The 18,130-nt window shown below is 35.4% G+C and overlaps 4 protein-coding genes and 1 long non-coding RNA gene across 7 annotated transcripts in view; 4 read left to right on the top strand and 1 right to left on the bottom strand.

Moving 5' to 3' along the window:
• The window catches only part of LOC120772979, a 48,773-nt gene extending 41,780 nt beyond the window's left edge, over positions 1–6,993 (top strand). For all 3 annotated transcript variants that reach the window (XM_040101892.1, XM_040101891.1, XM_040101890.1), the window contains exons 3-7: positions 3,185–3,610; positions 3,725–3,983; positions 4,049–4,597; positions 4,669–6,358; positions 6,449–6,993. In XM_040101892.1, the coding sequence (XP_039957826.1) occupies positions 3,195–3,610; positions 3,725–3,983; positions 4,049–4,597; positions 4,669–6,358; positions 6,449–6,774 (3,240 nt within the window). In that variant the 5' untranslated portion in view covers positions 3,185–3,194 and the 3' untranslated portion in view covers positions 6,775–6,993. The remainder of the gene's footprint in view (positions 1–3,184; positions 3,611–3,724; positions 3,984–4,048; positions 4,598–4,668; positions 6,359–6,448) is intronic.
• A 3,883-nt stretch (positions 6,994–10,876) lies between these two features.
• Positions 10,877–13,246, bottom strand: LOC120772981. The gene is made up of 3 exons (XR_005705116.1): positions 13,167–13,246; positions 10,974–11,249; positions 10,877–10,914 (listed from the first exon to the last, which is right to left on the bottom strand). It is a non-coding gene; the product is annotated as an uncharacterized LOC120772981 (long non-coding RNA).
• On the top strand, positions 11,429–13,271 carry LOC120772980 (probable hydroxyacid-oxoacid transhydrogenase, mitochondrial). Its single transcript, XM_040101893.1, has 5 exons — positions 11,429–11,576; positions 11,636–11,729; positions 11,781–12,155; positions 12,210–12,351; positions 12,418–13,271. Exons 1-5 carry the CDS (start codon positions 11,527–11,529, stop codon positions 13,158–13,160), a joined length of 1,404 nt encoding a protein of 467 aa, XP_039957827.1. The 5' UTR covers positions 11,429–11,526; the 3' UTR covers positions 13,161–13,271.
• A 408-nt stretch (positions 13,272–13,679) lies between these two features.
• LOC120772654 (uncharacterized protein C16C10.8) lies at positions 13,680–15,004 on the top strand. Its single transcript, XM_040101381.1, has one exon. The coding sequence runs from the start codon at positions 13,776–13,778 to the stop codon at positions 14,910–14,912; it is 1,137 nt and encodes a 378-aa protein (XP_039957315.1). The 5' UTR covers positions 13,680–13,775; the 3' UTR covers positions 14,913–15,004.
• Positions 15,005–16,336: 1,332 nt separating this feature from the next.
• On the top strand, positions 16,337–16,858 carry LOC120771699. The gene has a single exon (XM_040099835.1). It carries the CDS (start codon positions 16,421–16,423, stop codon positions 16,583–16,585), a length of 165 nt encoding a protein of 54 aa, XP_039955769.1. The 5' UTR covers positions 16,337–16,420; the 3' UTR covers positions 16,586–16,858.
• The last annotated feature ends 1,272 nt before the right edge of the window (positions 16,859–18,130 follow it).

An 18,130-nucleotide genomic window follows, 5' to 3' on the forward strand; every position in this document is an offset into this window, starting at 1 on the left:
TTGTAAGATTGAGGATCTAAAAACATGTTTTACATGTTTTTTTCTAAGTTAACTGATTCAAAAGTCATTAAATTAAAAAAAAAAAATATTACAATTTTTTTACAAATTGGAGGCCTTTTTTGGTCAAGTAATATACAAAAATTTAAAAATCATTACTAGAATATTTTTTCGGCATTTCGAACGATATTTTTACGGTATCTAGAAAGAATATTAAACTTTCGAAATTTTTCGTCCCACCCTAATGCATATAGTTTGTAATATACATATATCAAATATACATATATGCACGTAAGTATATACATATGTATCTATGTATGTCCGCACAAATGCGTAGCAACTCCTTTAAGCCCCTCACTTAACTTGGCATCACACCGCCAAATAGAAATAATAATGCCAACAGTCACAATAATTGCACAATTATAAACATATACATACATACATGTATGTGATATGTAGATAGACATAAGTATATGCACATGTCGACAAAAATGTAAGGTGTGAATTCTAGACCTGTACATGTTAATTAATGATAATATGAATGAAAGCATTATATCTAAATGAATTACTTAAAGATCCATACAACAAAGTCCAAAGTCTAACCATCTAAAACACACACCAGAAGCATCGGAATCCTAGATTAGAAGCACACGCCTTTCAGTGAAATTTGTGTTTCATATTTCAATTGAAAAATAAATTATATCCAAAACCAGCTTAAGAAAGTGATGGGGTTAAAAGATTTAAAACAGATTGCCTGCACTTTTTAAACGAAATCGACACGAATGCTTCATTCAAAGGTTTGCCACCCAATCCAATACGATTTGCGAAAAGTTTCATAGTGCAAAAATAACAAGATATATTTAAAAAATGTTTTATTTTTTTCTCTTTAAGACACATTTCTTAAATACAACTTCAAGCAATTAAGGAAACACTCTTAAAAAAGTAAAAATATAAAGTAAAAACAAAAATAACAACATTTTAAATAAACAGGTTACTCAATTTGTTAAGCATTTATGCACATAATTTTGTACCGAGCATAAAATTGTTTATTTAAAAGTGGAAATTGCCTTATGAGGTTGACAACAGCTTGACGAGACAAACAATTTTTATGACGGAAATTAAATATAGATTACAATGTAAAAGGCTGGTTGAAAATTTGACATGAATATGGTTTACAGAATTGTAGTAACAAATCAATTCGAAATATATGTTGATCGGTAAGATCGGAGGGTTTGTTTGACATGTATAGGCTATTGTGATTCATTACCACGTTAGAAAAAAAATTATCCGTACAAACACTTTATTCCGAAAGTTCAGTTTTTATGACAACTATGTATATGCTATAGTGATTCGATCTAAGCAATTAGAACGTATGCAATAATAATACAAGCCAAATTTCTTGAAGATATCTCGTCCCTTTTGGGGAGAAAAGCACGTCTGTAAGATTTCAAATCGGAAATGGCTAAAACTCGTCGTGCTGATCGAAAAATCGACAAAGTGGAGGATCACAAAATCTTTTATTGATCGATTCAAGAAAGTTTGGTTAATGCTTTGGGTATGAAACATGTCAATGATAGACTCGTAGCAAAAGAGCTGAATTTTTTGAAAAAACCGGCGGCGAGGCAAAATTCAATGAAAGCACAGTTAGCCATGCTGAGACAAGAGGATGGAAATTTGGATTAAGGGGTTTCCTCGGGTAAAAAACAGCCCTTTTTCAACAATTTTTTCTCAAATAAAAAATTAATTACTTTAATAGAATTTTTTTATTAAGAAAGAATTTCTGAAATTTTTGAAAAAAAAAAATATTTTAAACTCGGCCATTGCGACGCCATTTCCGGTGGCCCCTCGGAAAAAAGATGCGCCCCGCTCGGCAGGATAACTCTTTACAGGATCATCGAAAGTGAAAAAATATGTGTTTTAGCTAAAGCCTTAACATAGAACTTGGACAATGGAAAAAAATTAAAATTGGATTTTTGCAAAAAAAATTTAAATTTCAGTCAAAATTTCGCGACATTGTTTTTCAAATAGTTGTAATCTTCTTTAAGAATTTTATCTCAAAAACCTGTATAAAATTTCATTAAGATCGGTCGAGTAGTTCTCGAGAAATTTTGCCAACTGACTTCAAGAACACAGTTTCGAGAAAAACGCGTTTAAAGACGGCGCACTTAGCCAGACTAGCCTCGAGCGCACAAGTTCTCAAGGCTGTATCTCCAAAACAATTACTCGGATCAAAATTTAGGACAATATTCTAAAGGTGTTGTAGAATTTAATAAGACAATAAAAAATTTTTTGAAAATCTTAAACTTATGTATAAACCCTTAAACATTTTGTTGGCAGTCCGGGTCGAATTTGATCAGATGCTATAATAGAAATAATATTTTTGTAAAATAAAGAAATGATTATGTAATATAAAAAAATATTTATTATAAATAGAATTCAAACATTTTATACTTTTTGCTCGGCACAAGTCGATTTTTGCAGTCTACTCCCCAGCACATTAATAGAGAAATCTTAATTAGCATTTTAAGCAAATTCTATTCAGGTTTTCTATTGACAAATCTTTAGCATGTGTAGCGGAGACACAACTGAAGCAAATGAATACAAATATAAACAACTTCTAGAGACAAACATCCGAGCTTTTGACAGTAGTAATCTCGCGTAGATAGCGAGATACGTGCGCCGACTTCATAAACAAGTTTTGGAAAAATTAGACAAAAGAAACATGCAAAAATGCATGTACTTCTAAACACACACATACATAAACACACACAGCTACATATACATACATATATTCGTTGATAACAGGGGTGAATCCAGAATTTCGGTGACGGAGGGGTGGGAATAGAATTAATCCGGCCGCAAAACGAAAAACGCCTACAAAAACAAGGGCGCGTAGCAAACAAAACAACAAATATTCAGCTGATAAAATATTTATAGACTCGAGTGAAAACAAATAATTACAGAAGAGGTATTTAGCAAATAAACATATTAATTGCTTGGTATTTTAATTGATTTCGGCATTTTACTTATATCGCTGCTTAATGGCGTTTAAATGTTTGCAATTCACGCAAAACCATAAATGTTAATAATTTTAGCTGCTATTATTAGATTATTAGTTGAGAAGAAATTTAATTACGCCTACCTAAATACTGAATATAATTCGGGAAATTCTGCTATTTACTTGCAGTGTACACACGATGGGCAACCAGCATGCACTGGTGTTACTAGTGCTACTCGCGCTAGGCGCCGTCCAGCAGACATTTACCAGCTCCCTGCACGCGGCCGATTTGACGGAAGCGAAGTACAATCTCTTGGGTGATATGGACAAGGAGGAGGCATCAAAGTGGACGCATTCCAAAGAGCATGGCATTAAAATCTCCACACCTAAGATTAAGGAGATACCAATCACCTCCACAACAACAACAACGACAGAAACAACAAAGCAAGCTAAGAAGTTGGCAGCAACCACACAGCATCAAGAGCTTGGCGGTGAGCTAAATAACGCGCTCTACGAAGATAATGAATCGGCCGAGCAGCAGCAGATGAGCGATGAGACGCTTAACGATCTGATCGAGGCATCAAAACATAGCGTAGCACTTGCCGATGATCCAAGGTAAGCAAGCCGAATACTTTTTATATATTTTTTTGTTGTTTTAAGCTGTAGTTAATAGCGAGTAAATTGAACGCACTTGACCGCACTTTAATTTGATTGTGAATACATATACAGATTCAACAAAATGTTGCCTCATAAATTGAAGACGGAGAATGCCACCGCCACGAGCAATAAGAGTGAGGAGAACTATTATGATTATGATACCGATGACTATGATGATGATTACAACTATGATGATGAAGTTGCCGCCACAGAGTCCACGCAGAAGGTGAAGAGCGGTAGCAGCACAACCGTGAAACCTAACAGAGCCGTCAATACGGCAGCAAAGAACAGCAAGAAAGTGGAAATGAAACCGATTAAGGAAGAAAAAACGGTAAGTTGCAGTAATGCATTTGTAAGGGCTTTCCAACGCATAGCTAACCTCAAAAATTTGCGTAGTCATCTTCCAAGCTTAAAGACGACACACAAATTGTCGACAACAAACAACAGCAGAGTGCAAAGAAAATCGAAGATTTAGACGAAGATGACTACGACGAGGACGATGAGGATGATATTAACGATGAGGAAGAGATCGTTTACAATCAGAATGTGCCCTGCCCGAGATATTGCGTTTGCGCACGCAATGTCAATAGCTATCTGGTAGCGACTTGCAGTCGTTTTGATCCCGAAACACAGAAATTCGGTTCGGACATTACCGATTTGATTGTGACCGATGTCGGTCCGAAATATCCCATATTGTTGGGCCCGGAATTCTTCCTGCAGATGGGTCTGAAATATGTATCATCCATTAAAATCTCCAATTGCACCATTGAATTTTTGCATTCCGATGCCTTCCATGGTTTGGACGAGCTGTACTCGGTGAATTTGACAAATGTCGGCTTGACAGTCATCAATCCAAATACTTTCTCTAAGAATAAGAAATTGCGTTTGTTGACCATCTCAGGCAATGACTTGAGCGTTATGTCTAACGTACATTTCCTATTGAATGTAAGTAAAAGTAGCACATAGCATTTATAGTCCACATAATTTACATGTACTCTTCTGTCTGCTTTTTACAGTCCTCGAGCATTGAGGAGCTGGATTTGTCACGTAACAATCTGATGGAATTGCATCCACAAGCGTTTTCGAAACTCTACAATGTCGTCTATATTAATCTATCGCAGAACAATTTGGAGAAGATACCCGATCATGTCTTTGACTCTGTAGAGACCATTGAAGAATTGGATTTGTCATACAATGCTTTGAAAACACTACCGGCCAACGTCTTCAATCGCACAACGCTCGCTATTTTGCATCTTAAATATAACTCCATTACCGGTGACTTGCACTTCGGCAACGATGATCTGCAGCAACTCGATTTGAGCTTCAACAACATCAAACACGTACACCACGGCATGTTCGACCGCATGACTGGCCTAACCAATCTCAATCTCAAGGGTAATGGTATTACGAAGATTCAAGCGGACTCTTTCTTGGCGCTGAAGCGTTTGCGTCACATTGATTTGTCCATCAACGACTTGGATCAAGTATCTAGCATGATTTTCTACAAGAATTCCGAACTGGATGTCATACGTTTGAATGACAACCCACGTCTTAGCCAACTACCCACCGACGGTTTCCTCAGTTACAACGGTCTATTCACCGTTTACTTCTTGGACATCTCCAATTGCGCTATTGGCGCACTCGGCCACAAGACATTCTCCACAATGCCACATTTGGCTACGCTGAAACTTGCCTGGAACAATATTAATAACTTGGAGCGTGACACTTTCATCAGCCTCAACAAGTTGACCGAACTGGATTTGAGCAACAATCTCATTGCACGCCTCGATGAATTGCTCTTCATGAATAACAATGAATTGACGAAGTTGAATCTGGCTGGTAATCCAATACGCAAATTGTCGGTGCGTCTATTCATGCCGCTGGCGAAACTACAAGAATTGGATGTCAGCGATTGTGAGCTATCTTCACTACTATCTGAGAATCAGTATGGCATGGGACGTAAATATAAATTCTACGAGACTCTACGCAGCTTCAATGCATCATCCAATCAAATCAAACGTATATCGTCCGGTGATGTGCGCAGCTTCAAGAATCTACACACTTTGGACATTGCACACAATCCACTCAAGTGTAGCGAAGACTTCCAAGACTTCATAAGCTATGTATCACTTAGACCCTACCTGGGACCCAACAAATTGCCGACACATGCTGAACTTGAGGTTGGTGACGCGAGCCTTGTCGAATACCAGCCACATGCCGACTGGGCCGCGTTGGCGCATGAGGTATGCCGTCATCAAGAAGAGGGCACAATCACCAAACCAACGCAGAAGAGCTTGGAAAAACGTATCGAACAAGCAGACAAAGAGCTAGACAGCGATGCAAAGAGTTTGTGGAAGATTGTGGAGAATACCAAAACTTACAAACATAAAATACTTAAGGACACAGAGAAGAGTGATGTTGTGATTGCAGGCAATTTAGATGATGACAGCGCTGAAGAGGATGAGAACACAGCCGAAGAAGACAAGGATGAAGAGGACGAAGCTGATGAAAACGATAGCGAGTATGATGAGGATGAAGACGATGAGGATGACGATGATGATGATGGTGATGATGGAAATGCTAAGGGTAAGAAGCACAACAAGGATGAGAGCGAAAAGAAGATTGACATTACGAAGTTGCACGACTTTGGCGTACATGTAGAAGAGGTGGACCTAAGCAAGGAAACTAAAGATCAATTCCTGTTGAGTAAGTAATCATATTACGAAGTTTTAATGAAACGAATTCTGATAATCGGCTTTTGGTAATAACACATATTTTTTCTCTCTTTTCTTATAGACAAATTCTTAATGAACGGCGACGACTCAAGTGAAAATGATCCCGAAGAGGAAATCATTATTGAGCGTGGACGCATCTACTACGAGGGCTATAAATTCCTCATACCCATTATTGTGATCATCACATGTCTGCTTATACTCGTGCTCGTACTCGTCAAGATTGTGTCAATTGTCTTGCGCAAGCGCGGCGAACGTTATCGCATGGCATTGTTGGCTTCCTCAAACAATTCGATTGTCTATCAGAAGCTCTCGGAAGAAATCAAACCGAAAGTGAAGGAGCCGAAGATACCCAAGGTGCATCGTTATGCGCCCATCAATCAGGTCTAAGACAATAAAGTCGAGCACAAGCACGCGCGCACATACATACGCCTGTATGTGTATTGGGAGTGACGCACAGACTCGCAGCGATTAGCTGTTGGGTATGTTTGTATGGGTGTGAAATGGGAATGGCAGTTGAAACAGACTCAACAACACAATCACTTGTTATTAAAATGTTTTAATTTTAAGCAAAAAAAAAATAAAAATATATTTAAAAAACATGAAAAATAGTAAAATGCAAAACACAAGTAAAACAGAGACACACACACACAAATCACAATAAACGAAAAATATAAACAAAAATTAAAATAAAATAAAAAAAATCATGTGAAATTCGTAAGAAGGCGGGAACAAAGTATTAATACCGAATTAAACTTAAAAATACAAATAAAATATGCTACTTTGCTAAATAATAGTACTTAACTAAGCTTAAATACGGGATATAGAACAACTGAAAACAGTTGTTGGTTGGCTACATACATATTTCTTTCCGGTTCCCAAACATGACTAACAGCTAACAACAACTAACAACAAAACGAGCAATGGAAGAGAGTGAACAAAGAAGAAATAATTATAATTTACTTTAACAAAGCAACGGTATGCATTTCAATTAAACTGTAAAATTAAAAGAATTACTAATAATTTAATAAAAAAAAAATAACGCCTCAATATAACAATTCGTCCTGGTGTAAAGCTTATGTGCAAATAAAAACTAAAAACTTAGTGCCATCGTTGGAACATTTTTGGAATCATAAAGATTTTTTTTTCAAAATTTTAACACAGTCCTAAAAAGCACATAATACCAATATCCAGAAGCTGGCGTTTTTATATACATATATAGTAGAAAAAAAATTAAAAAGACATAAAACTTAAACTGCATTTTGGTGAATGATTAAACATAAATTTTACTATATACACTATATAAAATTAATATATACATACACACATATTAACTATAAATACGTTAAATGTTTTCTGTAATATATGTTTAAGTGAATTCTTATATACATACAAACAACACTTTGAAGCTTTTTACTATCTGAAAGGAACATTTATACTACAAATTCTTCCACAATATTTTTTTTACATTAGTTTATATGTATATGTATGCATACTTACATACACACATACATATGTATATATATACAATTAAGTTCTTTGCTATATAATGTATTTTCCTGCGCATAAGCAATGCTATCCAGGCATTGCTTAAGTGAAAGAAATTAAATTATTTTTTTTTTTAATAAATTCGGAGTAAATTAAATTGGTTAATTTTACAAATAAATATAATTTACACACAAAGAAAATTTATATAAAACTTTTCTCGAGATTCATGTTCGCGTGTACCAATTAAGTTAATAACAAACGAAGCAGACATTTTATATAGTACAGTTAACTAGCGAAGAATTTTAATAAAAACTACGATTTTCGAGAAAAAGTACAATATACAATGCTATTTTATTTGCGGAGAGTATTTTGAGGGGCTTTAACTACGTAAGCGTTGTCTACGCCAATAAAGAAGAAGAAGAAGACTATGAGTGAATAATTGATGCACTTATTAATGTTTCGCAATGGACCCGAGTTATTGGTTTCAATCCAACGGAAATCATGGCAAACAGGGAGCAAAAATGTTCTAACATCTGATGTTCAATATTGTTCTTGTTGTTGTAACGGCTATCTAATCTCCTTAGGGTGGTAAGGATTAGATAAGTTGTCATCGAAGTCATCCAATGGTAGGCCCAGGAAACGTGCTGTTTCGACGGAGTCGACCCATAGGGAGAGGGGTGTCAGATGTATAGGATTAGCAGGGCATACAAAAGGGTGGTTAGTGTCATGCGGGGATTTGTTACAAGCTAGACATATGTTTGATATGTAGGAGTTTAAGGGGTCAGTAGGGTAATCTTGCCTGTTTTTGACATTTTTTTCATAGAAATTTGTATTCTAAAATAGAACTTTTTTCACATATCATGAGGTATGTATATCGCGGAGTGTATAAACGAATTTTTTCGGAATTTTTTGGTGACATTTGTCGGAGAAATGGCTGGGTGAATGAGATGGGTTTTTTCGTTGGCGGCCACGATTTCTCTTGTTTGGATCATCTGAAACTCAAAAACCCAAAAGTACGTGAATGGTTATCATCCCTACTAGAATCATGATATTTTTTAACTTTCCCTATGTTTTTTTTTACATAAATTTTGTCATAACATTGTCAATAAATTATACAAAATTATGAATTTAGTAGGGACGATAGCCAGGCGTTTTGTGAACATTAAAAAAAAATTAAGCAAATCGGTTGAGTAGTTCGAACGGAATCATGTCTGCCAATTTAAAAAAGTGTGTTTTGAGAAGAACGCGTTTAAAGTTTGAGGTACTAAAAAAGCATACAAAGATGGACATAAACGTTGACTTCCAATGGTAAAGTGTGTTTCTAAATTAATTCTAGGGATATAAGGGAACAGAAAATGCAAACAAAAAAATTTTAAAGAGATTACCCTACTGACCCCTTAACCTGATACAGTATCCAAAACGAAGCTACGCAAGGGTCACTCTACATTCTCGCGGCAACTCGAGCTCTTCGCCTGCAATGGGATTCGGTTTGACTCCAAGTACACCAATATATATACAATATATCTTTTGCTTTTGTTATTTCTTTAGAAGAAAACAACCTTGAAACACTGTCATATCCCGCGACAGTCGGGTCTAAGTAACCGGATCTAAATCGGATTTATATCCGGGCAAGCACGGTCAACTCGGCATCATTCATCGAAATTTCTTCAGGAATGTTTTCTTCCGCAACAACAACAACAACGAGAACACTGTCATATTTTTGTGAATAAAATTCAAAATATAGTGAATTTTTTATGAAACATTTACAAACATAAAACGGGAAACAATAAAAAAATTAATAACAAAAAAATCTGGATTTTTATATTTTTTTAATATTTATTAAAGGAGTAAAATATTTTTACAAAGTTTATAAAATCAATTTAATTTATTTAACTATAAAAGAACAGCAAGATAATAAAAAAGAGCTAGCATGCTCACAAAAGACAAACTGTGCTGTATAATATATTTACAATAAATATATGTAGATGGGTGTAGTTTTTTTATACTCCTGGACTGTATTTTGAGGTTAAGGTACCTAATAATTTCGCCTAGTGTTAGTATCGACTTACTAATTGCCTATTGAATTAATATAGTCTATTATTTGAACAATTATCCCAACTATAATACTTTCTAAAAAACACGGTACAAAATAATTTTTTTAAATAGAATGTAATACTTTCTAATTTTAGATTATAAATTTACTTTTGAAGATTTATATTACTGAATGTACTTTTAATCGAAAACTCAATTTTCACGAGAGACATTTTCAACGATTCTCTTCACACTTAATATTTCCCCCAAACGCGTCTCTTCTAGAAGATAGAAAATGGTATTAAGAATTAATTACGGTTATAAAGATTAATTAGTAACTCAAATAAAAGGGAGGTAAATATATGTATGCATGATGTTCGTTTAAATGTAGACATGTACATACATATGTTCCGATTTCGAAAATTTTACAAAAAATTTATACAATAATGATGCTATTTGTAGACATGTCATTTTTGTATTTGAAAATATTAAATTACTTTTAAAATGTAATCATATACAGTATAAGAAGCATTTCTTATGCACGAGAAGTTGTAAAAACTTCTAATAAAACAATTGGTAGTGTAGTGCACATATGAAAAGGTGAAAAGTATTGAATAAAACTTTAAAGCATATAAAAAAAAAGTTGGTTAATATAACGAAAATGTAAAATATTTGTTTAAAAATTAATTAAACGTTAAAACGTATAAATACGGGTTTTCACTAATAATTTTTTACAAGGACGTGCATAAAATAATTTAAATGTCCCAAGTGCTTTTTGTAGAGTCAATACACATATACCGACATAGGTATTTACATTTAAAATTCCAAAAAAAATATTGCAAAACATGTTTAAATGTCATAAATGCATTTATGCGATGCATTTGGTACCCAAAGGAAAAACCAATAAGATTTTTTGAAGAAATATACTTTTCATAGAAATTGAAGCCATAAATATCGATAGGATCGATATGAATATCGAGGTGATTTGATATTTATTAACGTAAGCACTTGCTAAAATATATAAAGATGAATCAAGAAACTATAATATATTAGAAAAATTAACTAAATACCTTTGCTCTGCAAAACATGCTGTAAATGTAACCCTTAAAATGCGTAAGACATCAACATATGAGCCCATAAAGCATGATTATTTAAGATGTGTCCGCTATTGTCAACTGTTTGACAAATTTTTGCTCTAAGTCTGCGAATTCATCAACCCGCTGCATCTCTTCGGCATACTCGACCCATAAACATTCAAATTCATAGTTATCGGCAGTGAAATCACGCTCATAATTGAACTCGTCAAAAGTAAACGAGAGCTCCATATTCTCCATGATGATAATGTGCTGAAAATTAAACAATGTAGACATGTACTGAGAAGAGTAAATACAAGAACTGCATTCAGAAACTCTCGCAAGCGATCTCAAACAATTTGTTTTCTGTATATGTATATATTTATATGTATAAGTTTAATAGTATAAATAAGTGGGCGCTATCATTGAGACCGCAGAACCAACCCCACCGCAGCCTTCGGGCGCACGTCAATTGAGTATCTTATCAGTATCACTGAGCAGCTGATCGCTTATTTAGTTAACAAGTATTTTTCAATTTCGGCGAGGAAAAATGTCGCGAAAAAATGCAATTAATTTAATGCACGCTATAACTAGCAAATCGTAAGTATTTTCAAAAATACTAAACTACTTAAATTTTTAATTAAATAAAATTTATTTAGTTGTAGCTGCCCGGCACATTCTCATGGATATAGTTCGGGCGCGCTGCAAGTGGCAGCTGGCACTCAAACCGGCAAAATGGAATACGCTTTTGAGGTGAAGATTCAAAAAAAATTAAAATAGTATACGATCACTTTCTACTTGCAGATGTCATCATCAACGGTGCGTTTTGGACCAGGTGTTTCAGCCGAACTTGGTGCAGATCTGCGCAACTGGGGTGCAAAGTCTGTTTGTTTGGTTACCGATGTTAATGTTGCTAAATTATCTAGTGTACGCACAGCCTTCGATTCGCTCAGTCGTCATGGCATACAATTTGAAGTGTATGACAAAACACGCGTTGAACCCACTGATGCTAGTTTATGGGATGCTGCGACCTTCGCAAGGGGAAAAGAATTTGATGCGTTTGTAGCAATAGGCGGTGGCTCTGCAATTGATACTTGCAAAGTGGCCAATTTATTTTCTTGTGATAAAGACGCAGAATTTTTGGATTATGTGAATAAGCCGATTGGTCGAGGCAAAGAGGTAATATCGAAGGTATTTCTTAAAAGTTATAAATTAATTTAAAATTTTCAACAGATTAATGTTAACTTGAAACCGTTGATCGCGTTACCGACAACTTCGGGCACCGGTTCAGAGACTACCGGTGTAGCTATTTTCGATTATAAAAAGTTGCACGCTAAAACGGGAATTTCAAGTAAATTTCTTAAACCCAAATTAGGTGTGTAACGCATTAGATTTCACAAGCATTTCTAATTAATTTATTCTACGTTTTTTTTCACTAAAGCTTTAATCGACCCGCTACATACTCTAACGCAACCAGAACGCGTCACAGCTTTTTGTGGGTTCGACGTTTTTTGTCATGCCCTCGAAAGTTTTACCGCCGTTGATTATCGTGAACGTGGCCCGGCGCCTGCTGACCCTAGCTTACGACCACCCTATCAAGGCCGTAACCCTATCTCTGATGTTTGGGCGCGCTATGCGCTACAAATAATACGTGAAAATTTCATAGACGCTATTTATCAGCCCGATAATTTAGAAGCTCGTTCTCGCATGCATCTAGCATCCACAATGGCTGGTGTAGGTTTCGGCAACGCTGGTGTACATCTTTGTCATGGCTTATCTTATCCCATATCGGGAAATGTACGCCAGTTTCGACCTGAAGGTTACGCCGATTCTCATGCAATTGTTCCACATGGGTTATCAGTTGTCATCAGCGCACCAGCTGTATTTCAGTTTACCGCGTCTGCATGTCCAGAACGTCATTTAGAAGCGGCGCAAATACTTGGCGGCCATACTAACAATGCAAAATTAGCAGATGCCGGAAATATTTTAGCAGATACCGTACGGACGTTTATGCAACGTGCAGGTATTGAAAATGGGTTGAAAGCTTTAGGATTTAGTGGTGATGACATTCCAGCATTGGTGGAGGGCACTTTGCCGCAGGAACGTATAACGAAATTAGCACCGCGGGAGCAAAGTAAAGAAGACTTGGCAAAACTTTTTGAAAACTCTATGGTAGTTTATTAAACTTACATCTTACCAAATTTTAGGTCGCTTTAAATAATATGTATATGTAGTTTTATATATTTATCACTTTTAACAATAAACAGTTCACAAAAATTACACTATTTAAATCTATTTGACACCTTTTATAATTTTTAAAAACATAAAATTTCACAACGGTACTTTTCACATGCAGAGGCAAAGGCTACCAACTGGCTGTAAGTCCCAATTCTAATTGGAATATTGTAAAAGACAATGTGCACTAATTGTGTTGCAAACCGAATTAAATTTTAAAGTTATTCTTTATTACAAATAGATTCCTATAAAAAGAACATTTTAAAAATGTACTGAAAAATACTTTGTTCTTTACAATATTTTAATTGAATTTCATCACGTTCGGGTTAAGCTGTGAAAAACACACTGCCTTTGAAACCTGATAAAACAGTTTGGCATCCACTGTAGGTTTTGTTGCAATATATTGAACAGCTGTTTCTAATGCACGATATGGCAACGCGTGAAGTTCAGCACGTGTGATTTGTTTGGGCTCATTATTTTCCAGATTCTTGTACCGGTGTGAAACTTTTATATATTTTCTTACTTTTTAATACAAATATAATAAGTTAAACGTCAAAAATCACAATGGTCTTCTTTACTTGCAATCACTGCGGTGAATCCGTAAAAAAACCAGCTGTGGAGAAACACTACAGTACAAAATGCCGGGGTGCCATGAAGAATGTTTCATGTATGGATTGCCTCAAAGATTTTCATGGACAAGAGTATGTGGCACACACCAAATGTATTACAGAATTACAAAAATATTCCGGAAAAGATTATGTACATAAAGAAGCCAAGAACAGTGGTGCTAAAAAGCAAGAAGGTTGGATGGACATCATACGCGCTATACTTGATTCGAACGATTACAAGCTAAGCGGTCTGGCTCGTGATGCATTTGAACGCTTACAAAGTTTCGACAATGTGCCGAGAAAAAAGGCAAAATTCCAAAACTTTGCAAAAAATGGTTTGCATATGCCCGTGCGGTTGGCGGCAGAAGTTTGGGATGTGCTTGAAAAAGAACTGGAAAAGATGAAACTGGCGAAGCAACAAGAAAATGCCGCGGCAGCAGCGAAGAAAGAAGACACTTCTAATCAGAATGGTGTAAAACGAGAAGCAACTGAGGAAGCTGTAAGCGATGAGCCGGTAAAGAAAAAACCCAAAAAGAACAAAACAGAAAATGGCAAGCCACAAGAAGAGGAAAGCGAAAGCGCTGAAACTGTTAAAACAAAAAAGAAGAAATCAAAGAAGCTGGGAGTTGACGATGCAACTGCAATAACAGCTGAATCAAATGGAACCGATGAACCCGCCAAAAAGAAGTCAAAAAAGCAAAAGAATGATGTCCACGAGGCAGAAATCGCTGAAGAAACCGCTATAACAGCTGAATCAAATGGACTTACCAAAAAGAAGTCAAAGAAGCAAAAGAATGGTGTCCAAGAGGCAGATATCGCCGAAATTGTTGCCAATGATACAACATTAGAAGCGAACGGTGAAGCTAGTGATGATTTCGAATGGAGTGTGGTGTTAGATAAAATTGTACGAAAGAGTGATGACGGTATTGCCATGGAAAAGCTTAAAAAACGTGTCTTGAAAAAATATGCCGCTAAAATTGGTGCTGAAGAATTAACAGAGAAGCAGCAAAAGAAATTTGAAAAGAAATTCTCCAAGAACTTAAAGAAGTGCACAGCGGTGCAGGTGATAGGCGAAGTTGTAAAAGCGTGTTGACGTTCGCGAATTGTAATAAATGTAGTTACTTATAAATTGCCTAAGTTTCTATAAGATTTTGTATAATATTTAAGAACTTGACATAGTTTCTACTTTTACACACTAGCAAATAAATAATATGTACTTGTAAAATATGCAAAATATGTATATGTACATATGTATAATGCAATTATGTTTATTAAACATATTTATGTTATATACAAAAGCCGAATATACTGATAATTATTTTTGCATTGATACATAAAAAATATTGGTAAGCAATTAATATGTGGTTAGCCGTCATTCTTACCATGCAACTATTATCCATCTGCATTTTTGCGGTCATTGCCATAATGACCAATAAAAAAACAAATATGAAGTATGAGTTTGCTAAAAACTTCGATTTTTCTTTCAAACTATAAAACTCAACTGCATTTCCGAATCAATTCAGTTGCAGTTTATACCATCAACTAAGTTAATATTTGTTAGCGAACAAAATGTATTTCCTTAAATTCGCAGTCTGCATATTTTCCATCATCCTTTACATAACATCTAATTTACCACTTTTCGTGGAGGCCGCACCTGGTATTTTACATCATCCTAGTTCTCATGTTGTGGTTGTGGAGCACCCTGTTGTGGTTGTCAAGCCGAAAGTGGTGCATCCAGTAGTGGTGGCCCGTCCAGTAGTGGTCGCCCGTCCAGTGGTCGTGTCACATCCAGTGGTTGTGTCACATCCAATTGTTGTATCACATCCTGTTGTGCTGGGGCATCATCATCTTCATTAGATGCAACAGTAGTGCTAATTGGACAGTGGAAGAATTTAGCTTGAAGGGATGTCAAAACAATTTTTACCAGTATAACCACGCCTCACAGCATATTTGAGGAAATAATATTGAAAAATATTGTTATTATTAATCAACTTATTTGGCTTGTAATAAAGGTTCATTGAAAATTCGAAAACTCAAAAACTTGGAAATCCAGTTCTAAAAACATTTAAAGGTTGCGACACCTACACCGATGAATATAAAACTGGACTTACATGCATATATACATATAGATATTCTACACATTGTATTGCTATTAACTTTTTCTCCCAGAGTTCGACAATCAGCAAATCTCCGCCATAAAAACTTAAATGCTCGGCTGATTTTCCGCCCATTTTCTTACAAGATTTACAACTCAATTAACGGCTAATCGATCATAACAATCTCTAGAACATAAACAAAACCGGCTTCTCTTTGCATTTGATGCCTAAACGCATCTGACATTTATTCCGATTAGTAGTAAGTATGAAAGCAACCACCCAAAAGATATTCGCTAACGACACTAAGATCTTATCAGCAGCAATTTATGCTTGTGACATCTGCCTAAGTAGTTATAACAATAGCTATAGCTCGCGCTTATTACAATGCTAAGTTGTGATTAAGTATAAAAGGTTTCTGCTGGTCTCAAGACATTGTTAGTCAGACAAAAGTTGCGAAACTATACACTTTTGAGTGCGTAAAGAAAAACTCCCGAAGTCTAAAACAATGAAGTGGTTATCGTTGTTCTTCGTTTTCGGCTTGCTCGCTGTGATCGGCAGCATGGGTACGTTAGCCAACGCCAAGCCCTTTCCTGAGCCGCGTGGACGTCCGCCAACCACTACACGTCGCCCACCCACTACCGACACCAATGACGCTGGTGTGCGCCGCTAGCTGCCGGAGGAATCAGGGGACAGTGAGGCAGCAGCGAGTGCGGAGTACTGGAATAGTAAGGAGCAGTATAAACCCAAACCCATGAAATGTTCAACACCGTTGAAGAAGGATCGACGTAAAATTGTAGTACAATGTTATGGTGAAGAAAAATTGCAATATGTTGAAATTATATTTGTTTGAGTGTAAGGTAAACACAAGATTGGCAATAAGGTGCATACAATTATTTGTTATCGAGTTTTCATTTAATTACTAACCCAAAATTTAATACTTCAATTGTTGAATAAATAATTTTGTTTTTCAAAACTAATAAAAATGTGTGTAAATAATTTGAAATTAATATATGAGTTATTACTACATGCCTAGATAACAAATCTCAATTTTCCTATATTCTTTTACAACTCTTATCATTGAAAGTATCATTTGATGTGTACGTCTGACTTTACATCGTTGATCATGTGATAACTTTTATTGAGATATTATTCGTGAGAATAACCAAACCTTGCATCAGTAGCAGAGCGCAATTCAAATCACTGTCCCTGGCGCCGCACAGATGGATATTAATTAATTCATAATTAACTAAAATTATAACCTAATTGAAATTCAAATGAAATGTATTAGTTTGAGCGTAACGAAATGATCAATGAACGGTTATAATTGCTAATTTAATGAATCATACAGGGAAAATATGGGAAAACCTTGGGTGAATCCCAAAAATAAATTGTAGTAATATAGTCAATTCCTTCGCGTGCCTGTTCAAAGCCAATTACTCTTATCAGAAATATTAATATTTCATCTTTTTAAGCGCGAATGTAAATCTGCATAGGCGTGACAGATTAAACAATTGTACAAAAAATTCCAACACCTCACTACAACACACATGATTATTGCAATAATTATCCGAAAGCCTATAAAAAGGAATTCAGCAAGGGAAAACGCATTACTTGCTGGCATAAAGTAACTGACGAGTGGACTCGAATCATTAATAATATTGCTAATACTGACATATTCGAAATGCGTTTTGCAGTTTTCCTGTTGCCAATTTTATTGTTGTTGTGCTGGAGCTGCAGCCAATTGCCGGTGGTGGCCGGAACAAAGAAAATCGGCGGTGGTTATGGCAAGAAGAGCACTGGCGGTGGTGGCAAAAAATGCGGCTAAGGAAAACAAGGATATTTTTATAATTGTTAAATGTGGTCAATGATTTGTGTTATGTGTTATGGAATATGTGTTTAAAATAAATGGAATAATAAAATATCGAAATTAAATATTTAAACCAGTTATATTGCGTCTAAAGAGGTCAATTAGCGGAGAGAATTGAGACGTAAATTGATTTGTCAGAAGTTCGCCAAATGTGTTTGAGTTTCTTTTAAAGTTTCAAAAAGGAATATTGAACGTTTACGGTTAATACAATGGATATTCATTTGAAAACGTTTTAAAGCATTGCAGTTGGCGTTTTACCTAAATTTATTATCTGTTAAACTCTGAACAATTAATATTAATGAATTTAAATCTTCTAATGTATAACAAATCCATTAGAGAAAAATGTGC

This window comes from Bactrocera tryoni, chromosome 3 (genome assembly GCF_016617805.1).
Source record: "Bactrocera tryoni isolate S06 chromosome 3, CSIRO_BtryS06_freeze2, whole genome shotgun sequence".
NCBI classification, from domain to species: domain Eukaryota; kingdom Metazoa; phylum Arthropoda; class Insecta; order Diptera; family Tephritidae; genus Bactrocera; species Bactrocera tryoni.